Genomic DNA, 27,366 nt, shown 5'->3' with positions numbered 1-27,366 from the left:
AAGTTAACAAACAAAAGCAAGCGTATTATTTATATAGATACATCTAGCAGATAGGCATACTTCCTCCTATTTGACAAAAGAGACGTTATTCTTAGCGAGTTATATTGTAATTCTATTTTTACGGTTGAGCTCTGTCTTGTACAGTGGTATGTTATTTACATAAAATTCAATATTTCACAATGCGTTAAAAATTCAACATGCAAGCCCGCGTTACAATTCACAATAGTTTTGCGTATAGCGACCTCTTTTTTCCAACAAAACAAATCTCTTAGAAATGTTGGTGACGCTTGCTAGTTATGTAGTACGCAAATAAATGTTGTCGTTAGTGTACGTACTATGCTAGTTGCTAAAACAATGAGAAATGCTGTACGGAAGTCACTAGGGGAAAACAAAGATTCTTGTAAGGTAACAACATAAATAGGTCAAGCTTCACAGTAATTTAATATTGTTTATTGTTTCGTCTTCACGGTGAGGTTGAAAATAATATACATTATCGACAGTAATTTTAGTTTTACCTACTAACAACATTGTGATTAGTAATAGTATCACTTGTTCAGTCATGAAGTTAAACTTTAAAGTGTTCGGCAGGACAGTCGATGTTTAGCTGACTCTGACATCAATAGTAAACGTACATATTGGAAATTAACTGAAATAATTTAAATGAAGCGACTGATACAGAAAGATAGTGTACAGACCAGCCATAAACATACTATTAGTATTACAAGAACTATTAACGTGCATAAAATAGTCTTAAGTCACGTTAGATCTGCTTTGTAGTGGCGATGGGGACTTTTTCGTGGTTAATTTATGTAGAAGAACCAACTGTTTACAACTTGACGGTAACAATGCTAAGGCTGAACAATTATTACTAAATAATTATGAATATTACTGAATATTCTTATAACTAATAAACACGACCCATTATTTCAGCATAGTTACTAAACACTTGCTTAAACAAACTGTGTTCACTGATAAATCCTGATAAGTATTCTTTCCTGTAACAACTGTGCATATACATTATTAAACCAGATTATGTTCTTTAAATACTGTTACGACAACGCAGGTCATGTGACGCTTGTGTCACGCCACTTCCTTCTCGAACCTTCATGAAATGTCGGGAGACTACTAGATTGGGGTAGTCTTGTATATATAAGACCGGCCAAGAAGCAACGTAAGGTGATGTGTAATTGAACTGAGTATTGTTGAGTCGAGCACGTGAGACGTTCGTTGTGAATTATAGCTTTTGTTATAGCGCGACAGTTGAAATTAAGTGTATCGCAAAGTTGTATTCAGAAAGAATAAACCAGTTTTATTTAAGAAAGGACATGTATCGGTAAAATTCTTCGGGAAGAATTTTCACGGAAAATTAACTAACGAACGGAGACGTAACAATACTGAACATGATAAAGTGTTGTTTTGGATTATTTCCAGCAAATGACAACTATAAGTGCGTACATTTTTATGTAAAAAAAATATATACTTCACTTAATGAGCACATTTATATCGTAAAAGAGTTTTGTTGTAAAAATATTTCTTGCAACTATACTGAGCCCCATGTATATCCTAAACTGTTTTCTGAACCAAGTGTACATGTACTTCTTTTGCAAGTTCTAAGAATAAGATAAATATCCTTATTGTGAATATTTGTTCTACGTTTGAAAGTTGAGTTCTTCGAGCAGGGCTAGATAAAAAAAGGAAGAAAATACCGTGAAAGTCGTGGATCTAGAGAAGGCCATCGACAAAGAACAACTAGATACGTAGCGTAGAGATAAAACCAAATTACCACAAGTAGAAAAGCAGCATGTGTAATATTTTTTATCGTTTTGAAAACAAGAGGTCGAAAGTTTCGTTATCAGTGTGTTAATTCTAGAAGTATTAGAGGAAATATTATCGTTAAATAAAAAAGCTATGTAAGGCTGGCTACTGAAACTTGAAAAAAGGAACCAAACAAGATAAAAAATGTAAGTGGAAACCAAACAAGATAAGGATGGAAGTGGACATATCACTTGATCCAGCTAATGATCACATAGCCATCTCGACTTTACGTGGAGAATAAAATCCCTACATTACTGACTTCCCCTCTTTGTCTATAAAAAAGCTTGGTGTTTGAATAGAATCTCAGCTTTCATCTTATACTTTTCCTTTAGTTAACTTTAGAATACTACTTTTATATCTACTTTACAATAGAGTAACATTTTACGATTGGAAATTCTGGTTCTATTTGTTTTGCCAGTGAGGAAGCCAATAATGTAGGGATTTTATTCTCCATGTCTACTATGTGATCTTTAGCCAATCAAGTGATATGTCCATTTCCATCTCTATTTTGTTTGGCTCTTTTTTTGAAGTTCAGTAGCCAGACCTAAATAACTTTTTTTATTTAGCTATAATTTCTTTTTTCTAATACTTGTTTGTTTACTTTTTTATAAGATGGCGTACATGGGATACTAGGTTATAGAGTGTATTCTAAAGCTTTATAAATTTTTCATAAAATAATAATTAAATAGGTAGCCAAAGATCTTGAAGACTGTTCTGCTCTATCAAATGATGATGAAATTATAGTTACTGCTAGAACTAAGCAAGCGCTAGGCCTAGAAGAACGATGGTGATAAACGAAAATAAGAAATCTCGGTTTTGGCTATTTGTCTGTGTTCGACTTTGGGACGCTCTGGATAGCTGAAAACCTGCATATACAGTACACCGAAGATAGAGCGACTATGACAGGTAGCTCTTCATATCTAGCTTCTGATGATCTGTAGAGAAGAAAATCCAGGTGACTTTTGTATTGTTTTAATACGGGCGTCCGTTCCATTCCTACAGAAAGTTTTAGCGCACTCTCCGATAAAACCATTTTCTGTATACATCAGGTGGCGTATTTTCCGTGTTACCAAATTTACTGGCGGTAAACCAACCTTGGGAGAATTAAAGAAAAATAGTGTTTTAGTCAATATAAAAAATATTTGAATCTCATCCATTACTAGCACAAACATATAATTACTGCAGTTTCGAAAAAGCAGTGACACAAGATGTTATTTACACGAGATATAACCATCGTTGACGGCAGTAATTGTGCGAGTACTGATTATATGTGTCGTCTATAATGATTGGTTCGGCGAAGACAGTTCAACCTATCAGCCTTGGAAGTATATCGCTCGTGTTTGTTTATTTGAATTTCGCGCAAAGTTACACGAGGGCTATGTGCGCTAGCCGTCCCTAATTTAGCAGTGTAAGACTAGAGGGAAGGCAGCTAGTCATCACCACCCACCGCCAATTCTTGGGCTACTCTTTTACCAACGAATAGTGGGATTGACCGTCACATTATAACGCCCCCGCGGCTGAAAGAGCGAACATGTTTGGTGGGACGGGGATTCGAACCCGCGACCTATAGATTACGAGTCGAGCTCCTTAACCATCTGGCCATGCCGGGCCTATATCGCTCATGATTGCGGTGCAAATTAGGGTAGATGGCGCTAATTCAATATTATTCATTATGCTAAATGCCAATTTATTTTTAGTTACGCATTTTAAATGATGATTTTTGATATTTTTATTATGTTTTGATTACTGTTATATAAGTATATATATATATATATATGTATACATATTTACATACACACACACACTTATACAATATATACAAGTGCGATATACCAAAGCCAACGGCCAGGATACGCCATTGGTATCGATCATACAACAAGAAAACATTTAAGTTGCAAGGGGAAAATGTCCATCTAGTGCTAGTTTCACCTGACAACAAAATTCTCATTATTAAAGAGAAAACAATACAGAAAAAGTTTAGTCTAGTATGAGTTCCAGTTGCCAACAAAATGTTTAGTGTTAAAAAATAATATACAAAAAGTTAGGTAGTCTATTATGAGTTCAAGTTGACAACAAAATGTTCAATGTTAAAAGCCGATAACATAAAATGTTGTCTAATGTTCAGATTCAAAAGACGATGATGTAGAAAAATGTTAGTCTAGTGGCAATTTTTTTTTCATCTGATAACAAAATGACTTGAGTTGACTAAGAGACGATAATGTTGTAAGCTATACTTTCAATATTTGTATTTAGATGTTAGAGATTAAAATCCTGGAAATTCGTCGCGAATTTTGTGATTTGGTACGTTCATGACCCTAACGATGACGTCTTTATTTTTCGCATCCATGAGAGATCTTTCCCAGTCACGAAATGTTAATTTATTCCTGAAAAGACTTGGTATAAGAATTTCTCTTCTTGTTTGTACAATAACTGCCCTCTTTGTTTTCACTGTAAGTTCAACCTATAGTGTAGTAATTGTCATGTAATGCACAAGGATTTCCTGGTAATACACTGTGAAGCTATAAGAAGATAACCTAATCTCACATCAATGTCTCCACATGAAGTCATTTCCAAGATTGCACTCTTCTTCGTTGTCAGTTACCCACACATCATGAGGTCTAGAGAAGCTTTCAATTTCCCTCATGCTGTACCTTTATGTCCACTAGCTGTTCACACCATTCTATTATCTTTAATCATTGCTGGAGAGAAATTCTCACCTTTCATTACGAAATCGGAATCAAACAGTTGTAGCTGTAGAACCAATGTCGACCATCAAACAGCAACAATTGTTGCAAAAGTTCATTATTTGGAAAAACAATTTGCTAGTCCAAATACTGAACTTTTTATCTCATTTACAACATGCTGGGTATTCCCAGGTGGGCTTTGCACTATATATCCAACTAATTCTTGTTTTATTGACACCTAGTTCGCATTTCTGTTATTTCTTTGATGTGTTTAGACCGTTTCCTTGGCTCAATAACAGCTGATGATTCTTATAATTTTGGCTACAATGGCCATATTTCTCACATTTTTAACAGTTTCATCTTTCTAATATCCAGTGGGAAGAGTTTCTATTCCACACAGGCTTTAATAAACAATTCATCACAGTAGGTCCTTTCAAGTTACACTTGAAGCACCTATTTTATTTTGGTATTTTTCCTATTTTCTGCGTAAATAGTAATCTGATTAATTCTTTCGCTTTTTCTAGAATATCGTTAGGGGGAGTTGATGTTTCAATCCTGCATGATCTGATGATCCCGTAACTTCTAGATGTTGCCTTTAGTAGTTTACCTTTCACTTTAAACGCCTCTCAACTGGATGTAATTTAATGTTCATCCTCATCTGACAGGAGTTTCGATTTAACGTCTTCCGAGGTTTTCCTTGGAAGGCAACCGTGGGTGTTCGGGAACTGTTGTTCCCCTTCGCCCCACTCGAGGTAGGGGAACTAGAACTTAGAATTTATTATCTTAGGGCTTCCAGTACTTTCACATTAGATGGCTTATTTTCTAAACTGATTTTATTTTCTAACGAACGGCCGATATCGGATTTGTGGTCCTTCAGGGCAGCAGAGATCTATAAATCCAATGCCAAAAGAATTAGATGTGGAGGGGGGGGGGGGGAAGTGCCCCGAGAAACCCATTTTCACTGGTTAAGCGCCGGATAATCTAAATTTGATGTAATGAAAGCCACTTGTTTAAAATGTGGAGCAAGATGAATAGATTGCAATTGATAAATTAATGCCTAAAGCTTAAGAATAAAATGTACAATTTTATTTCTGGTAACATGTTTTTATATTTACTGTTTTCAAGAAATCCTTCAAAAGTGATTGTTATTGAAGTTCATCATTAGTAATAATTAGTAACCTTTTCTGCAGCTACACCAATGTAGATAGATGTGCACGTTACCTGTAGGTTCGCTAACAAAATAGTGATATTATAAACAACATGAGATTAAGAAGTTGTCTCTCTTCACGGATAGGGGTGATTCTCATGTAAAGTTATCCACATAAAATGGCTCGAATACATGAGAGTCTTCTATGTAACATAAAGCTATGTAAAAAATATAGACAGTAATCTTTCTGTGGAAGTCTTAGAGAAATGACACACACATATACAAAAACCAGATCTACTATCATCTTGTAGCGTGCTACTTAAAACGTGAAAACCCATAGGCAAGCTCGCGCTATTATGTCCTAATTTTTATCCCACCCGAAGTAATTGTGTGTATTTTATATGTTTGTTTGTTTGTTTGAAGTTAAGCACAAAGCTGCACAATGGGCTATCTGTGCTCTGGCCACCACGGGTATCGAAACCCGGTTTCTAGCGTTGTAAGTCCGCAGACATACCGCTGTGCCACTGGGGGCATGTATTTTGTATAAATGCTAGAGTCAAAAGAATAATTGATTAGTAATGGATAAGAACCAGTAACGAATATTGTTGATTCCGGATTTTCTGAACATTCTTATAAGTCGAAGAAACCTAAAATGTATCATAAAATTTAGCTCCCCCCATCTACGGATTGGGTACTCAAAATACACAATTTCACAACAGATCATATCCTGTATTATTTCACGTAGTGTATGAATTTATTTGTTTGTTTGTTTGTCTGCAAACTCCTTTCAAAGCGTTGGAGCTAGCAGGATCAAATTCGGAAAAAGGACTCGGGGTGACACAAATGTGTATGTTTTGGCCTTTGTCTAAATGGTGTAGGCCCCAACCAAAGGAGGCTAAAACACGCCCCTAAGATCACCCAGGCATGATCAGGGTCTATGAATAAGGTTGTAGGGTCGCTGAACTCGAATTTAGCTTCGAAATAGCTAGCGAGACTAACGTTGGTTCTGAGATACCACGAGCTGGTGTCCTAACAAGATAGTTCCATACTTACAAGTTAGTGGGACCAGCCTTGGTTCTCAAGTACCACGATCTGGTAATTTTTGGGGACGAATCCTCTTGGAATACTGACAGAAGTATTGGGGATAATGGAGGAACTTGATCGGTACACTGGGGCCTCTGTGAATTATAAGGGGGCCTTTATTTAAACCCCGCAGTGGAGCGTGGTTATTTAATGTAATAATAAAGTTCTGAGAATCTGACCTTAAAAGTATAGCTCTGTTGACGTCACGTATTTTCCCTAAAGTAATAACTAAACAAGGATAAATAAAAACATGCAACTGTTATTTTTTTTTATCTTTATCAGTCTGGATAATCTGCCGAAAAACCAGTTTATTGCTCGCATAAACTACAGTTAGTATAAACTCGAACGAAACAGTAAATAGGTCGGCTAGCAACAGCCTCTAATATCTAATCAATGCAAAAATATCTTCTAGTTTAATTCTAGCTGGTGTTGTTATAATTTTGTCATTCAACCAATAGTGACAATTGGATTAAACGAACTTTTTTATATAAATTTTAACGTGGTGTAATGGGGCAGTTGTCTCGTTACCTGACTAAATTACAAAGAGTACTCGCTAGGTTGAGCTACATATTCATTTATGCCAGTGATGGCATTTACGAATTTTTAAATGTTACTTCAATATATCGTCGAAAGAGAAAATTACCACAAAAATGATATTTAAATATTTTAAATTATGTGATTTGTTGCCTTTAAGTAGAACAACAATTAGAGTTGGGTAATCTAGCTTGAGGAATCACTAAAGTTGATACTAACGTAAGAGACACAAACAGCTGGTCTTGCAGAAGCAGTGAAAGTGCTTAAAGTTGATTAAATCAGATGTTACAAAATTGGGACCACGGACCCTTGGAGCCACAAGAAAGTGCTAGAGGGAATTGATAAGTTACTGAGTATCTATAGATTCATTGGGTGGTGGGCCTTAGCCAAGATGTGGAATGTTCTGTAGGGGGCTTTCTGCTGAGACATGTTGAACCCATGGATTACGTTATTGCTTCAATAATAAACGTGCCTCTGGTCTGAAGCACCTCCACTGTAGTATGGTTGCAACATAATGCAGGAATCAAGGAGAGTATTCAACGTGAGTTTGGTCGTTTATGAGTATGTTTAAAATCCACTAGTAAAACAAACACAAAACTGAACTTAGGGTACACACGAATCATCGTCATGAACATGCAGAACTTTCTGCACAGCAATACATTGACTCGGACATTATTCCGAACTTCTTCCGAGTGTTATCGACAAGGAAGGGTGTAAATGGAACAGTGACCTTATTAAAATGGTAAAGGGTTTTTGTTTGTTTGTTGTTTTGAATTTTTGCGCAAAGCTACACGAGGGCTATCTGTGCTAGCCGTCCCTAATTTAGCAGTGATAGCCTAGAGGGAAGGCAGCTAGTCATCACCACCCACCGCCAACTCTTGGGCTACTATTTTACCAACGAATAATGGGATTGACCGTCACTTTATAATGCACCCACGGCTGAAAGGGGGAGCATGTTTGGTGTGACGGGGATTCAAACCCGCAACCCTCAGATTGCGAGTCTAAAGCCCTAACCACCTGGCCATGCCAAGCCTGGTAAATGATTCGTTTGTTAATGACCCAAAGCTACACAATGAACTATCTGTGCTCTGTTCACCGCAGGTATCGAAGCCCGAATTTTAGCAGGTATTTAGTCAGCAAAATTGTTTTAGAAATGTTGCAGAAGGGTGTAATAACTTTATATAAATGTGTTTGAAGCATTTTAATTATACTCTTCATAAAATATAGAAAAAAACATCGTCAAAACAATTTTCTTATCGCCAATTTACTCAGCATTATCATCAAACTCGTCTTCTAACAGAAAATGAACCTGACATAGCCTCGTGATTGGATAGTCGACTCGCAATCTGCGGGTCGCAAGTTCGAATCCATTCACCGAACATGTTAGCCCTTTCAGCCGTGATGGCGTTTCAGTATAACATTCAATACAAATATTCTTTGGTAAAGAGTTGGCAGTGAGTGATGTTAATTAGCAGCCTATCAATTAGGGACGGCTAGCGCAGATAGCCTTTGACTAGCTGTGCGCGAAATTCAATAAACAAACAAAAATCGAAAGAAAAAAAAAACAAGTAATGAAAATGCTAACTTCCTGTTCACCTACTGCAAAAGAACATCGAGAACAACTCTGAACGGGTGAAACGAATATGTTTTACCTTATATTCGTTGCTTGCATCCCATGGCACTTCAAACTGCAAGCTTAACACGTTTGTCAACAAGATTGGGAGACAAATACGAGTTCTCATGCTTTTTCACCAGGTGGTAATACAATAAAATTGCATTTAATACTGGAAACTTGTTGAAGGTGACAGAACAAAAGAAGGATGTTTACTTAAAACAACTGTAATTTGTAAAAATATTGTAAATGCAAGATATGTATTAGCAAGACAACAAGTATTCAATTTAATTTTTTATGTACCACTACAGAGAGCTAAATTTACTTACAAAAGCAGCACTTTCGCTAACAAGTATGTCCACGAACACATACATTTTTCTTAGATACAAATAGAAAAGTAAAAATATTCCTAGTCAAAGATTTATGGGGTACGTTATATAAAAAAAATGGTCAAATCCCACTATTTATAATAGAGTAACCCAAAACTTGGCAATGAGTGCTGTTAACCAACTGCCTTTTCTCTAGCTTATCAGTCCAAAATTAGGGATGGCTAGTGTAAATAACTCTTTGTGTAGTTTTGTACGAACTTCTGAGACAAACAAACAAGCATGAGATGCTACTGTAATCGAATAGTGGTATTTTACTATCACTCTTATACCCACAACCGAAAAGTGCGGAGCGCGATTTTGCTGCAAAGGGACGTAAACCATTGACCCTCGGATTCATAGGCCGACACACTATCCACTAGGCCACGCCCTGGTCGACAGACTTAGTAATAATACTCTCATTTACATAGTTCTTGACAGGTTCTATTGGACACAGCGCGACAAACAACAGTACATTTTAGACAGTGGAAATTAAGAAAATCTTGGAGATTATTTATAAATCAAGCAAACGTCTCTCTCTTACATCCTGTTTTATTATAATAGATCCAATTTAAACAGATATAATACAGAAACTAGTTTTGCTCTTTATAAAAATTCAAAGTATCCGGCGGATAAAACAATATTCTTAACTGATCCAGATCTATCATAACAAAGATGTTTCCGCTTTCTTTAGCTAGGAACCAGAGCTCTTTGAGACTTATGAATCAGTGAGTATCTCTATAGGACAATGAAGTATTTTCAGTCACTTACAGAAGTTTCGGTTATTTCTAATATTTTAGAATGACAGTGGTCTCACCATTTTATGAATCATATTTAGTATTTGTGCTTTATTGCCATTTTCAAACAACACGAAACAGTCTCAATAACTTTAACACAATACTTTTCCTTTATAAACATTTATAATTTTACTCAGGTTCAGTGATATAAGCGCATTGTGTTTAATTAACAGTTTAAAATACATATGATGACGTCCACTCGTTATAATTATTTGCATTTATTACAGGTTTTCACGTAACCCCAAAGATCCACCTCATTTGTCCGGAGAGCTGTCTGCTTATTGTTGTAGGTGTCCTTATTGGCCTACTTCTGTTCTACACAGGCTTTCACAGCGTGGAACACCTCACTCCAGATGTCTTCTTCCTTTATATGCTTCCGCCTATCATTCTGGACGCTGGCTACTTCATGCCCAACCGACTTTTTTTTGACAATATGATTTCCATTCTTATTTATGCCGTGGTAGGAACAGTATGGAATGCTTTGACCATCGGGTTATCTCTGTGGGCTATTGGTTTGACTGGTCTATACGGGGTGGAGCTCCCTCTATTGGACACTCTTTTGTTCAGTTCGATAGTCTCGGCTGTGGATCCTGTAGCGGTCTTAGCAGTTTTTGAAGAAATCCAGGTGAATGAAGTGCTGAACATTTTGGTGTTTGGAGAATCTTTATTGAATGACGCAGTCACAGTGGTGAGTAATCACTTCAAGGTGTTGTGATAATTCGGGAGGCGCTACATTATGAAATTACTTAACTTTGCAAACACTAATTTTTATTTCTCCAGAAGACATGGTGTTTTTCATCTAAATAGGTCAACGACTGATAATACGAGTTCAATAATAACAAATAATAAGAAAACGAGCTCCTGAGTATCAGTTACGTGCACAAAATGTTTTATTACTAGGTTGTTTCAAAACTCAAAAGAGGTAATTTTTTTCAGATACTATAAAATAATAAAATATTTTGACATTCTTGCGATGTTGTCTTTAAAAATGGAGGTAAAATTCACAAATAAAACAGGTTTTCACTTTGTTCAAAAATGTATTGTGCGTGATGAAAACCCGTTTTATGTGTACATGTGATTTATGAAACAAGTACATTTGTTTCGAGCTAAAAACATTCCATTAGAGTTTGTTGGGGGAAAAAAAGAGAGTATTTGAAAATCATAATATTTTTTTTATTTAGGTTTTATATCACATGTTCGAGGGATACACTGAAATGGGGCAAGAAAATCTCATTACCATCGATTACATCGCTGGAGTTGCTTCTTTTTTCGTGGCAGCGCTAGGTGGAGCTCTCATCGGAATCATTTGGGGTGTACTGGCCGCATTCATCTCCCGGTTTTCTCATCACGTGAGGATCATCGAGCCTCTGTTTGTCTTTGTTTTGGCCTATCTGGCTTACTTGAATGCTGAGTTGTTTCACCTTTCTGGAATTGTGGCGTGAGTATTCCCATCAGAATTGTACACATTTTCTTGGTCAGTTTATAATGCAAAACATTCGAAAGTTCAGACCGGGGGATACATCTAATATCAGGTTAACATTTAATGTAAATTTATTGGACTAAATATCTGAAAAGAATAGTAAAGTCGGTTTATACCATTTACTTGACATATTCATCTTTGCTTTCACTCATCATTTTTTTTAGAATTTCAACATTGAAATAGTAATGAAAAAGACAAGCTGGAATAAGGTTAGTTTAGAATAGCAAACTTAAAAAAAAACAGGAATTATTTTCAGACGTTTACATGCATTCAAAAAATTCATATGATGTTTAGTTTTATAGTTCTTTCCCCTAAAAAGTGCTACTACCTTTTAGTTCAACCTGAAGTTGGTTTTTAATAAAAAATATGCTGACAATCTTTTTACAATATTTAAATCCCACATTGAGAAATCACTCCGAACACAACTAGTATTCGTGAAAAATAACGGGTTTTTTCTACCACCACACCAAAGAATTTCAGTAAGCACCTTTACGTTTCTGGGTTGTTTTCTTGAACAACGCCTTTATATAAGGGTATTATTTTCATAATCTGTTTAGTGCATAGCGGTATGTCTGCGGACTTCCAACGCTAGAAGCGGGTTTCGATACCAGTGGTGGGTAGAGCCTATTGTGTAGCTTTGTGCATAAATTCAAAGAAACAAAACATAAGAATGTTCGTCACACATACACTAAAAGACAAATTAAATCACTGAACCTAGTAATGATACTGAGAATCGAATAAAGTAATTTTCTAAATAATTATTGCTTCGTTTATAGAGTAAGCAACAACCAAATTATTATAACAGAATTAAAACTGAAAAATATTTAGCATTTACATGCAGTTTATAGTATTTCCTATTCAAATCAAGAGCGCAATAAATAACAACTAAACGAGCTTTGAAAAAGTTTTATAACAATTATCGCGTTTTCTGAAAACAGATTGTAACTATAAACTTATGAAAGATACGATTCTTATTTTGTTTGGGCATTTTATCCATTTCTTGATTAGTTTGAAGTAATACAAAATTAAACCTTGAACGACAATGGTTTTTATTTTTCCTGTCTTTAAAACATTTTTATTCTACCGAGTTTTGGCAGAGTAATTTATTTTTGTACCATTATGTACCATTGATATTCCGTACCAGTCCGTCCCCCAGTGGAACAGCGGGAAGTTTATGGACTTACAATGGTAAAATCCGGAATTCGTTTCCCTGCAGTGAACAAAGCAGATAACCCAATGTGGTTTTGTTCCAAAAACAAACACCATAGCATTCCGTTCCAGTAGCTCTAGACACTCGGACAAATCGTTGCTTAAGAAGTCGAGTAGGTTTTATCGAAATAATAATACAAGTTATTTTTATACCAGTCAAGGTTACAGGCAGATATAATTCATGAAATATATAAATCTTATGTATTTTATAATATACATCATCTATCATGGAATGCATACAATACACACTAAAGCCAACCTTTTCGGCAGTTGTGCCAATTTTAGGTTTTGAATTTTAGATAAATTGTCAATATATGACCCGATAAAGCGTTCGAAACCCAGGTCCATAAGAATAGGGATGGAGGGGAATTCAAGCAGTAAAATTAATAGGTATTATAAAAATAATACAACGCCGATTTTAATCACATTTCAAGCCTGTGCGTAAATTTCAAATACAATTTGTGAAATGTGCCAAAACGTGATATTTTCTAAATGTTGCCGGTTAGTCATCCCGGCACTAAAAAGCCTTTAACGTTGCTCAGTCATTTATACTATCCTATATCAATTAACTTTTATGTGAATTTATTTGTTTATCCTCGAGCTCCTCCCACGGTTTTGGAGTAGCAAGACCAAACTTGGCATGCGGTCTCAGGGTGGTCTGGAGTTGTTCTATTCTATGTGGACTAGGAATACCTCTACCAAGGAAGTTCCGGACACGGATCCCTCCCCTTGGGGTGACTCTAGAAGTAATTTTAGATATTGGAGAAACTTGATCGGTACATTGAGGCCTCTGTTAATCAAAAGGGTGCTTTTGAAATCCACAGCGGAGAGCGGCTATCTTACGTTAGTTAGTTTAAATAGCTCTGCTTGCTATATATGCATTTGGAGGCTGTATTTGGTGCTAATTTATACAATGTCTTAAAACTTATTGTTGTTCTTTTTTCAATAGTTGGAATTTTACCCTTGAAAATTCTGTAATGAAACGCAAGAATAAAATGAAAGTTAAAATAACACTTAGTTCCGGCTAATCTGATCATCTCAAAATAAAAGTATATTTTTTGATAATTAGATATAATAATTCAAAACAAAAAATTATTATCATATAATGAGGATGTTTCATGTTTTTTCTCATATTAAAGAAGGTTAAGTGTCCATTATAAGAAAGATTTGCATGTTCTAGTACATTGTCGTGACTTCACGGGCAACATTTTAGCATGTACGTATTGTTCACGGGCAACATTTTAGCATGTACGTATTGTTCACGGGCGAATTCACGACCGTTCGACACAGAGTCGGCCTAAATAAAATTGTGCCCCTGCCCCTGTAAAATTGACAAGAACTGCGAATTGCAATATCTATTTTGGCGCCCCTGGATCGACTGCGCAATGCTGTCGCGGATAACTTATGGCTGACCTTGACTTCTTCGCAGAAGTTTGTTACAATGGAAATTGCGGTGTCGAGAAATAGTGCGTAATTATGTTCTTCTGACAGGCACGATCGACGATGCGGGAAGTTTCACAGACAACACGAGCCGTGGAACGTTGTTTTTATAAATCGCTCTTATCCCTCAGTAGTAACCCCCTATCGCGTGAACATGATATTTCAGTAATTTCTGTTAAAACTAAACTTTTTTCACAAACAAGCGCATGTTAGAAAGTGAAATAAACAGAAACTATGCAGTTTGTTTGAACTTTTTTTTTTACACAATTCACACAAGTTGAATTGATTTTTTTTCACTCTCTATTTATAATATATTAAAAATCTTGGCTATTTACGCTGTAAGTATAAGGATATTTAGTTTTTCATTCATATAACAGTTTTCCTTTTGTTAAGGCTCCCCAGTACTCAGCGGCAAGTCTCAAGGCTTATAACGCTGAAAACCGGATTTCGATATCCACGGTGGGCACAGCACAGATTGCCCGTTGTGTGTAGCTTTGCGCTTAACAACAACCAAACTAAACCTTTTCTTAGTCATTTACTGTGTTCAGAACTTTCATTAAACAGTCACCTATTTCCGCAGTCTGGCTTTCTGTGGTATTACAATGAAGAACTACGTAGAAGAAAACATATCCTACAAGTCCCACGTGACTGTCAAGTACACCATGAAGATGCTGGCAAGTTCCTCGGAAACAATTATATTTTTGTTTTTGGGTGTTTCTACTGTAAACGACGATCACGAGTGGAACACATGGTTTGTTGTAATGACCATTTTGTTCTGTACACTATATCGGGCGATCGGTAAGTTCATTTAGGTTTAAAGTTGTTTCGTGTAACATATTAAACTATGAATTACCTTAAAGATTCATTAGCTTCTAGTTTGTATCGAGTAACCAGGTGTGAGTGCGGGGTGTCATTGGTATATATTCAAGTTGCAAAGTTTTTATAACTTTTACTGATAACACTTACAGGCTCAAGATGTCACAATGTATAAGATTCATTAAAATAGTCTAGTGGCAAATTGGATTTGTTAAGAAAAAAAGAATCAAGAATTCGTATCCACAGAATAATACCTAAAAGTAGTTCATATAAAGCCCCCCAGTGGCACAGCGGTATGTCTGCGGACTTATAACGATTAGAATCCGGATTTCGATACCCGTGGTGGGCAGAGCACAGATAGCCCATTGTGTAGCTTTGTGCTTAATTACAAACAAACAAACAGTTCATATAAAACTGTTTTTGTTCATTTAGCAAGCTTTCATTTCTTACTGTTCAATCGTAACTGTGTTTCATTGTTGTTGTTTAAATTGGTTACTTCATTAAAAGTTTTACTCATTTTTTTTTCTAATAACTTCCTTCTCAATGAAAGTTTATAGAACCGCTCATAATTATAGTGATTTCAACCATTTTTGTTAGGCTTAAAAAGCATCCTTGCTTTAATACCTGTGGCATGTTACAACACTGATTTACTTCCTTGTAAATGTTTTTAAGTAGCGCTTTAGCTGCCACAGGTCCAGCACAATTGACGAATTTTGTAATTGAGCAGAATGACTATTGACATTGATTTGTTACAGTCAAAATAAATTTTGAAAACTATTTTTACACGCATTGAACTTAGAACACAAACATAAAATAAATAAGTGAATTCTTGAATCACATTTTGAAAATATTTAGATGGCATATCACAAGGGCTTACACGTCCAATATTAACATTAACATTTTTTTCTGAAAATATGGCTTTAAATATTCTGAGTTAACGCAACTGTTTTTAATATAGAAAATAACTATATTCTGGAGATTAAACTCGAAAAACTAAATAAAGTATTACTGTTAAAAGTGTTAATAAATATTGAAAAATTCCAACTGCTTATGAATCAGGACACAACACATCCAACACGGTTCATACAATGACGCATAAAGCAAACATGTATTAACTCAGGACAAACCTGTCTTAAAACAGACGTTTTAAACATACAAAAAAATGGTTGACTTACATGGTGTTCTCAACAAGGGTAGTTAAAAAATTGTTGTTAGCATTTAAACCGATCGTATCACTTTCTGGTTATTTATCATTAGGTTTAAATTAGATAAGTAGTTAGGAAAACATTGGACGAAAATGTGTATCATGCTCGTACAAGACAATTTTCTTCTGCATGATGAGAACATCGTATATTAATTGAACTTTGTATCTAATAAATACAGATAACATATATTATTCAATACAAATTATTAATATAATTAACGTTTTAGAAATGTAAATTCCTAGAGTTTGGAGAAACGAAGAGTGTAAGTCTTATTTTCCCTTTGACAATGTGATAAGACAGCCAAATCACTTGATGAAACACTATAGGCAGCTAATAATACCAAATCCCCCCACCCCAGTGGCACAGTGGTATGTCTGCGGACTTCCAACGCTAAAATTTGGGTTTCGATACGCGTGGTGAGTAGAGCACAGATAGCCCATTGCGTAGTTTTGTGCTTGATTACAAACACCAAATCGCGTTATGTATCTCTACAGTAATTCCTTCTTAGAAGGAAGTTTGTAGTAAACAGGTATGTCTGTAAGTTCTTTATTTAACAACACCATAATAACCATACAGAAATTTTGAAGACTTTCACGTTAACGGAATTGTATGAATAAATATGTGATATTTTCGAGTAAATCCAAGGCATACCCGTGGGAGTAATTTGAGCCCACAAGGTGCCGAATTTTATATACTTTAAATATAATTTTCTTTCGCAATAAAGCTTCACATTTTAGTCATTCCTCTAGCTATAGGGACAATATTATTTTGCTGAATTTTGTAGGTTTTACACTACTAAAATTACATGATTTATTCGTCAGAATTCACCCTTGGAAAAATTCGTTTACTGCAAAACATGCATATTACTTGAACTTAAGTAAAAGTATCGTTAACGTAACGTTTTATTTAGATTTTTCAAATAAAGTAAACATCTTAAATTTCGAAGTTGTAAAATCACAACTCATATAGATATAATAGAATTCTTTCAATATTACAGGAATTTATAAACTGTTTAATTTTATTATTCACAAATGAAGTTTCTCCGCATTCTGAACGCGAACTTTTATTAGTGGAAAATTCAATAGTGTACTTGTTGCCATTTATGGGACCTAGAATTTTTCGGAATACTACAACCTTTCCAAAAGTATCATAACTACAATTATCATTTACTCACGTGTTACTTAATTAATCATATTTTTAATTCATTAAGGAAATAATAAACAATTTTATTGTTGATTAGTATCACTTTTTTGTTATCTGTTGTAAGTTACATGACATTTCACTATTACATTATTTTGGTTACTTTAATTACGTGTGTTATATGTTTAATGCACTGAACCTTTATTTTATTGTTATTAGATATATTCGTATACACGATTTTATCAAGTTTTTTAGGGCTTGACTTTCTATAATTTCATGTTACCAATTCTACTGCTAAACAGTTTCGTAAGTAGTGAGACACCATCAAAAACTGATGGCTTGTGATGTCCATTTAATAAAAATTACATAGACGGTGTCGAAAAATCGGTTTTCTTTGGTGACTCGTCGTTATTTGAATTTTATTGGTCAACTGTCATACAAAGGGTGTAAAAGTATTATGGTGGGCCACGTAACAATTGTCTGCTATTATGAATTTTCTTTAAAAACATTTCTTAATTTGGTGTTCGTGAACTATGTTGTATATTACAGTGTGAAACTGATGCTTAACTTTAAATTTTACTGGTGGATAAATAAGGGTAAGTTTACGGATTCGAATCCTCGCGATGAACAGAGCGTAAATATTCAAGCATGTAGTTTTACTCTTAAAACAAACTAATAAACTATACTGTTAAAATACTCTAATTATAAATTAGTTTTTGTGTAATAGTGAGTAGACTGTATTAAATATGTTTGAAACAAGATCTCTAATCTTTCGTTTTTTGGTGGTTAGAGCGCTCGACTCTCAATCTGCAGGTCGCAGGTTCTAATCCCCGTCGCTGAACGTGTTCGTCTTATTAGCTGTGGGACTTATCATGTCCGGTCTATCCCACTATTCGTTGGCAAAAGAAGAGCCTAAAAGTTGGCGGTGGGTGATGTCGACTAGCTGCTTTCCCTCTAGTCTAGCATTACTAAAATAGGGACGGTTAGCGCAGATAGGCGTTACTACCTTTGCGCGAAATTGAAACAAACACATTTTTATTTTTTTATTTGCTTTATGTATTAAAATGGGACTTAACAGTTTGTTGAAAGGAAGAAAATATTTTTAAAGTTTATTCTAAGAGAAACTAGCTACTAATCAATAGTATCATTCGCTTAAAACACTTAATTTCGAATTACTTATTTAACAACAATATATGGAACTCTATAGGTTGTGAATTTTATAATGTTTTATTGCCGTGTTTTTCAGGTGTAATAATACAAACTTGGTTTCTAAATCGTTTTCGACTGCATAAAATTAACAAAGTTGAACAGTTTATAATGGCGTACGGTGGTCTTCGAGGTGCTGTTGCCTTTGCCTTGGTCCTCGTCATCTCTGAAAATGTCATTCCCACTAAAGCTATGATGGTCACAACAGTAATCGCAGAAGTGTATTTCACCGTCTTTATTCAGGCAAGTATTCTTGAAGAAGAATTTACCTAGCAGTTGAGTAAGTTATATTAATATGATATTGAATATGTAACTCAGAAAGTCACATGGTTGTCACTATAAAGTCTAGCTGAAAAGGCGTGTATCATCTTGTAATAGGGAGAAACTTTGAACACAAAGCCTTCCACGGGACCAAGACAACAGTACGCAGAATAATCAAGAATGATCTCCCTCTGGAAAAGCAACAAAAGTCACGTTTACACAATTTACTTTCACGGCATATATGTTCAACCGTTGCATACCTCAAGTAGGTAGAGAAAAAACAGATATTCATGTTATTTCATGCAAAGACATATTGGCCATGTCGCCAGACGCAGCACCTACAGATTTTTATGTAATCGTTCTATTAAAATTGGGAAACCTTGGTTTTTTTTCACTAGATGGATTATGGTAATCTAGCAGGGCGGAGTTGTGTGCTTTGACCGTGACAGCCTTACGTCGGAGCCTTTAGTAACTGAAACTACGCTATATACTATTGTCAAATTGCACGGTCGTCAGATAGAGCATGACCGGACGTGACGACATAGACTGTAACGACGTGGTGGTGCTCTAGAATAATTTTAATATAACATACTAATCTCTGTATTCCTTGTATAGAGCGCCTATTTATGTAATCAACGTGGTACTGCTCCTGAAAATTATATGACGTAAGGTTTGAGAAGTTTACTATATATATCTAAACGTGATTAAAACACTTTCTGTTTAAATATTATATTGAAATCCATCTTAAAATCGTTAATCGTTAGTTACACTCTGATAGCTACATTATTTAGACTAAATCTCAGTTTGGTAGGAACAAGAATGTCACAAAAAAAATATTAATGTTGTGCATCAGAGCAGGAATGTGTAGTTCTATGATAATGTGAGGCAGTATCAAAGTCATTGAAAGGCTCTTCACTAAATCAGAAAGCTAAAAATAAAATTATACTTAGATCCTTCAGTTAGCAACATAATCAGAATATTGATAACATATAGCCAGCTGTCTTAGTGTATGCACTTAAAAAACATATGATACTGTCAGTGCCAAGCCAATATTTATTGCTATAAAATAATCACATATTACTTCCGGGTATGAAAAGAAACAACTGAAGGGGTAATACCAGAACTTAAACAATGGCTTTTTTATAAGATTAACGTGTAACACAGTTACTATATAAAGTGCTGAAATCAATAATATTCTTAATTTATTTAAACAAGTCTTTCCGTATATTGTTGTCGATATATAGCTTTATCTGCGAGATCTTAAGTATTAAAGGTGGCGTCATCTGTTGGGAAAAGTATATTGAAATAATGTTATATTATTTGTAATGTATTTGAAGTAGCGCAATAACCTGTAGAGAAGTTAACATGAAATTAAATAATTTTTACTATGCAAACAAGCAGCTTATCGTTCTATATTTATTCACGAATAATATCTTATTTAGATAGTGTTCTTGTTTTTAACAGGGAATGACAATCGGGCCTCTTGTAAGAATATTAAATGTGTCAACTAGTCAGAAAACCAAACTCTCCATGAACGAAAGACTACATACAAGAGTAAGTATTCGTATTTAAATGGATATGAAACCGGATTTAGTATATATCACTGAGCGCAAGTATAGGCAAAACCAACTCGTTTCGTTTTCCAAATACTTGAAAGTTTCTATAGTTTCTATGTTCTTTATTATCGTCAGGGTTTATTTTAAGGAAATTTTAGAACTGCACAAATCTTTGAGCCAGATGCCTTGACCTAGTGTTTGAGATTATCTGAGTCTGAGAAGCATTTGTTTTTAGATTATATTCTAGATACAACTTGGCATTATTTGCAAATCTTGAATTTATGAAAGTTTTACTGTTTTAGCCATCTTTTACCATGTAGTGTTTGACATAAAATGTAAATTAAAGTACAATTCAGCACAGTTTTGGATTTACGAGTGTTTTAAGTCTTTTAACCATTCTTTACCATGTAAGCTCATGTAGTACTGTAGTATTTGACACAAAATGTAAACTAAAGTACTATTCAACATATGTAAGACTAAAAATATATTTCTTGTCATATAAACACAGTGTTTTAAGTTTTAACCATCTTAGTATTTGACAAAAATTTTAAAACAAAGTTCTAATCAGCATATGCAAAATTAAAAATATACTTCTTGTCACATAAACAGTAAATAAAGGTACTTTTGCTTTTCAGTATCATGGTCATGCATTGCCTTCTTGTTTCTTTATATGACATTGGAGTTATTATTATAAATTTTAGTACTGCACAAGTATGGGTCTACTGCACGTTAAAATAAACCATGAATTTATCGTTACACGAGCAGTTTGATTGACAAACAAACTAAAGATGAATTATCTACAGATTTTTAGGTTAATATAATTAACGCCAATGTCTCAATCGAAGTGTGGCCCACAGTAGATTAACGGTAAGTTTAGGCCCACAGTGTATTAACGGAAAGTTTAGCCCCATAGTGGGTTAACGGTAAGTTTAAGAACTTACAATGCTGAATTCAGGGATTCGATTCCTCATAGTGGAAAGAGTCCTAATAGCTTATTAGGAGATGGGCTAGAAACATAAATATTCCCTATATATTCTAAATGTACATCATGTGAGTATTATAAATCCATTTTTCTGGCAGTTTTTAATTACAAAAAAAGTAAAAACTTGGTTTTTGTCATACGCTACAGCCACATTTTATTTACCGAGTTTTAAACACGTACATTGACACAACTTCGTTTCAATACTGTTTTGAATAACTCCAGATGGTTAAGACACGATTAAGCAGAAAAGGTTTTTTGTTGTTTTTTAATGGCAAGGATTTGCTGGTAGACCAAAAACAAAACAGTCGTAGCAGTTTTAGGATATTAGTAGACATATATCATTAAACATAGATTTTTCCGCAAGTCTAAAAAGCGATGATACATTAACGTGAATTATTTATTGTTGACGTGTCTACTCATGATTGTATGTAAGAACTATTTACGCATATGCTTATTTTTCCGTGATTTAATTTGGAAAACGTCTATAATTATGTCAACTACATAAGTTTAAAGTTTATCAGTACATTTTAGACTGTACTGTCGATCAATGAAATTATATATTTTAACCACAAGTGTTTTCTCTGTTCCGACAGTATTACTCTCTAGAATTTAATAAATACTGAATTACATAATATATTTTTATGAAAAACACATATTTCAGTGTTCATAATATCTTAAACACCAAATAAAATTTTAAAAAGATAGGTGTAGTAATTAGGCCTTGCTAGTTAACGTTTACACGTAGTTTTGTCCACACAATTGAAGATATGTAGTAAGTGTACTGTTTTCCAAACCCTTGTTGCACATATGAGTGAAGATTTTATCAAAGTACACTGTTTCAGACAATCATAGTCCGCTTCTCCTCATAAATCTGGTTAATGTCAATATGATTGTTAAAATCTTCCTCCAGATTATCAGCAGCAGTACTGGTTGTTTGTAATAAAATGTCAATCAATTCTGGTGGTAGGATGTAGCCTTCAGTCCTGTCATGCACAAGATTGTTACTGCCATCAACGGCCCAACCGTCTTCGTCTGGATGTGGGATGTCAAAGTATGCTATGTCAGCGGCTTTTCAAGTGAACGTCTGATAATTCGCCCGAAGAATATGCATTTCTAGTGAAAATCTATAAGGTGGCAGCAAACTGATGTCTACTCCATTAACATGTGAGAGTGGCTTACCAGACTTGAGTTGGAATGTCTGTGCGTAGCTTGTTGATGTCGGAGTATTTCCAAACAAATCTCTCTAGTTGTACTTGAGTTTCATCTAAATCATTCCCTAAAGCTTTGGATACAGGAATAAACTCGGGATATTTTTTCAATATTTTATTTTCCTTTGACGGACAAACACACTGGTGGTGTCACATCCTGAGAACGTGCGTAATGCAAGCAATGCTTTAGATACATATGTGCCGTGATTCTGTGTTACTGATTTAACACTGAGTAGTCGCATCTTATTTCCAGTTCCACTCTCAAACAAAACAGTATGTTCAATGTACTGTACAAACGAAAGCAATAAGATGAAGACAGCGGTATCTGGTGGCCGAACTATCTGAAGTTTCTCTTGAAGCGTGAAGCAGTTGTAATACCATTCGGTATCAGATTCTTCCTGAGCGCTCTTATTACATAATGGTCACATATTCTCCATCCACGGTCTATATACGCTTACACTCCTTACCACAGGTAAAGATAATGTGATGCACAGTCTATATACCCTTACACTCCTTACCACAGGTAAAGATAATGTGATGCACAGTCTATATACCCTTACACTCCTTACCATAGGTAAAGATAATGTGATGTCCTTTATCTTCTCTCCAAACTTATCCTTTGTCCAATCTACAAACATTAACTTGGTGAGTTGTTCTTTATTTTTATTGTTATACATAAATGCTTTCCAGGCTCTGGGATTTTTTGTGTTGGGACGTTTTACTAAGAATGTCTCTGTAACCCCTCTCCCGTTTCTCTCTGGAGCCTTTACTGAGTTTTCTTTGTACGTATCAGTGACAAAGTCAACTCTTTCAACTGTCGGCACGACATCAGATACTTTCTCTTAAGAAAGGCAACTTCTGAGAGAGATCTTATGATACTGTCAGTTCTAATTCTATTGTAATGGATGGTGCATATTCGTTTGTTAACTGACTATTTTTGACTCTTGCTTGATTTCGGCTTTGAAGGCTTTAGTTTAACTGGAGAATAAGGACTCATACTTACATTTCAAGCCTGAAACGGGAAGAAAGTATGTGAGTGTTATTTCCAAAAACAATCCTTGAATGTTTTTCACATAAACCATTTGTAGTGAAAGTGGGGCCTGTGTATGCTTTAAATTTCTCGCAGAAAAACATTAAATGGGTTGATATTTGAAGTATGTTCAATCTTAAATAATTCAAAAAGGGGTTATTACGTACTGAACTTAAACGATAAGGTTAAACACTGAGAATATAAAATGTTCTCTACGTAGCACCTAAATTTGGTCATCTTTTACCATAAAAAATACTCTAATGTGCTTTACAGCTCTTGCATAGAAATATCGGTTTCATATTATTCCAACAAACAGACATTCCCTATAATTTGTTCCTTTACATAAAACGTTATACTATCACATTTAGAAGGTCATACTATCACATTTTATAGCCCTTCCAAAACCTGCAAAATTTTTTGACAAATTGTTGGTGTTTCAACTTTTAGTAGCAAAAGTATTACCCATACCATCCTTATTCATTGATATGTGCTTGTGAATCTGATGCTGTGTAAATATCGTTGTTTGTCAATACTTTCGCTGCAATTGTATTCTGTCAGAAAGTAGATTTCTTTTTCCTTATATTGGGCTATGAAAATATACAGGTTCTGAAAATTCCCATTAGGGGAGAGGGAGTTAGGCCCACAGTCTATATTGTGTAGCTTTGCGTTAAAACAAACTATCAAAAAATTCCGTCATCATCAGTGCGACCTCTTAACAACCAGTGATTGGAAGCTCCTATGCTAATAGAGATTCCAAGATTCCGGGATAGTATTAATTAACCCTTCATGGAGAAGAATAATGTCTATTTGTTTGTAGTTAAGCACAAAGCTACACAAAGGGCTATCTGTGCTCTATCCACCACGAGTATCCACGGACATACCGCTGTGCCCGGGGGGGGGGGGGGGCAGATGAATGTCACCGATATCCCTGATTGTTCTTTCTTACAATAGCGATACTTAATTAAATTGCATGAAAATTCATCTTAACCAATGCGGTTGGTTGAATACAATTCATTAAAAGCTCATGAAAAGCTGCCTGTGCTCAAATTTAATTAATTGCACTCTGGACACTAAATGCCCTTCTTGCTCAATGACGGTGACGCAATCATATGCACTTACAAAAAGGGATCTGATTCAATAGTTCATAAATAAGATAACCGTTTTAAACAAAGCTACTCTTGTAAATGCTTAAAATTTTACCAGTTTGCTGTGTTTGAATTATTTTTTAATAATTCAAATTAGACAAGGAATGCAGGTAGTTTAATTGCTTTTGATGAAGGCAAAATAGAAAATCAATAAATAAAATATTTAGAATCCTGGGATTTGAGCTCATAACTGCGAGATTGCAACCCTTACCAATAACGGTTTATCTTTCAAATTCTTTTAATCCATGTGCACACATGTGTATATAGAAAAATTCCTAACATACATGGTAAAAAATAAAAAAAGTTACTAGAAAGTGTATCATAGCATTTCTAGATGGCGGCAGCAACCTACAACTATATATTTTTTTCCTTGAACGTACAGTTGTTTTATGTTTGAATCCTCAAATATGCAGATATTATATTTTTTAATTTTTTAGATAGAAAACCTTAACTCGGCTCATTTACTTTACGTTCACGTGACTCAGTCGTTAGCGCTGGACCACAGTAACAACAACAAAGCCAGTACTTCAAACTATAATAATGTCACACAATTGTTTGTACATGGGTTTTAAAAATTTTGGACAGGAGACATCAAAAAAAATGTTTTTGACAAAGACATGCTTAAATGAATAGTAAATATAATGGAAATAATTTTCTTGGCAGGATTTAAGCTATTTATAAATACATGTTACAGATGCTTATCAGAAAAACTTTCATACAGACGTGTGATCATGCTGTACAACAAAACACTACTGGTTCAAGATCTCAACATTCTTGAAATTAAGGTGCGTGTTTATTCAGAAATCATGTGAAGATTGCCACAATCAAACCTTGCTTTGCTTTATCGTCAAGGGATAAAGCTATTCTTTTTTACTTGTTTTCATGAAACCTTATGAACGTCGTAATATTTACTTTCTTTTCTCCATTATTTAATAATAACACTTTTGTTTGTTGCTTCGTCTTAAGGACTCCTATAATAGTATGTTATCCATAATTTTACTATTATACCGCGAGTCATAATTACAGCCTTTTCGTTATTTCTTTTTTGGGGGGCAGTTAATGGACTATCTGATGGCTGGAATAGAGGACATCTCTGGACATCCAATGGGGAACTATCATCTTCGAGACAAGTAAGTAACGAAACGTTTTAATAGTATTTATATTTTAATTAGTCCATGTCAAACAATTTTCTCTTTAGTGATATGAAAGATACAAATATTTATTTTTGCTATCGAATGTTTTATTTCACTTAAATTGCAGTCAATCGTGTTTGTAACTATTGGCTGATACTTGTAATTAACAGGTTTAAATACTACAACAACAAATATATCCGTCCGTTTTTGACTCGAGATCACCATGTGCGAGAACCAAAGATTTTTGAGACTTATTCCAAGCTGAACATAGCGGATGCTATGAACTTAGTTCAAAAGAATGGAAACATGCTACCTACCATGGGAAAAGATATGAAAATGTCCCTTTCAACAGTCTTCCGTTCTTATACACAAACCAGCTTCCCGAAGTAAGTTAAATTTTGTACTTTTTTTTTCTACCAGAATATGCCGTAATATACATTCAACCTTTGTTTTCTGACTATTAAAAACTACTTCACTCTTGTTTTATCCCAAACTCATCAGTGTTTGAGATATTCAAACTATTCTGAACTATTGTAAAGGTATGTACGTAAGACTTTTTATACTCTCTGTTTCTGTAGGCCATTGTCCCGTTCAAATTCAGCTATTCCACATTATGATACCAGCGTTATCAACCTGGACTGGGGCGAGTTGGAATACTCGCCGAGTACAAAAGATTTGAATGATGCAGAACTCCATCACATTCTATCAGACGCCATGTTTAAACCCCCACTAAGGGTAAGAACTTGAATATTATTAGTAGTTTATTATAAAAAAAAATCCGACCTAGAAGAATGTTATTTCCCCAAAAAGGAGGCCGAAGGCCGCCTGGAGTAGTCACCTGTTTTAACCACCCGCACCGTGTTGTGTGTGTTGTCTGTCAGTCAGTAGACACTAAAATGGCATAACATTAGGGACGCACAACGTTGCAATTTATACTGTCGTGACGTCAGTAAAACGAGCGCATGCTATGAATCACGAGAATAATTATGCGTACTGTAGGCTACAACACAGCATGACATCCGAACTTGAAAAGCAAGAAATAAAATTATTTTTTATTCTTAATTTTTGTTTTATTTACTCATGAAACAGAATACTTTCGTGGACCCTGCGGAAGTACACCTAGTCTACCTAAATACCACTAAGTACCAAATATTTTGACATACCACTAATTTGAAAAGTTTTTTTGGTGTACAAAACTTGAAGATAACTTTTATATGCGGAAACATCTGTTAGCTGAGTTCTTGCACAGATCTTAAAATATAACGTTGATAAACGGAAACATGGGCACATGTAGATATGTAAATCTTGAAAGTCGAGTGGTTCAAAACTTGAAAATAGCGTTGATAACTGGACCAATTGTTGGTTGAGATGTTGCAAAAGAAATATCTGCTGAAGCTTTTCGCCAGACACTAACCTTAGCAGAACCGTCAGTAGGCCTGTGACATTTCCTGATTGGCTTAAGGACATGCCAATCAGTGATTGCCTCACCGGCCTACATTGATCTGACTCGTTTATAAG

At 34.9% G+C, this 27,366-nt stretch overlaps 1 protein-coding gene across 1 annotated transcript in view; it reads left to right on the top strand.

The window, feature by feature from the left end:
* LOC106461598 (sodium/hydrogen exchanger 1-like) overlaps positions 1-27,366 on the top strand; it is a 75,997-nt gene that overhangs the window by 40,230 nt on the left and 8,401 nt on the right. Inside the window, exons 2-9 of the mRNA XM_013921439.2 lie at positions 10,265-10,725; positions 11,219-11,475; positions 14,747-14,964; positions 18,574-18,776; positions 20,259-20,348; positions 25,772-25,845; positions 26,019-26,234; positions 26,427-26,583. Coding sequence (XP_013776893.2) covers positions 10,265-10,725; positions 11,219-11,475; positions 14,747-14,964; positions 18,574-18,776; positions 20,259-20,348; positions 25,772-25,845; positions 26,019-26,234; positions 26,427-26,583 — 1,676 coding nt within the window. The remainder of the gene's footprint in view (positions 1-10,264; positions 10,726-11,218; positions 11,476-14,746; positions 14,965-18,573; positions 18,777-20,258; positions 20,349-25,771; positions 25,846-26,018; positions 26,235-26,426; positions 26,584-27,366) is intronic.

This window comes from Limulus polyphemus, unplaced genomic scaffold (genome assembly GCF_000517525.1).
Source record: "Limulus polyphemus unplaced genomic scaffold, Limulus_polyphemus-2.1.2 Scaffold996, whole genome shotgun sequence".
In the NCBI taxonomy this organism is placed as follows: Eukaryota; Metazoa; Arthropoda; class Merostomata; order Xiphosura; family Limulidae; genus Limulus; species Limulus polyphemus.
This window is presented reverse-complemented; position numbering and strand designations above follow the sequence as displayed.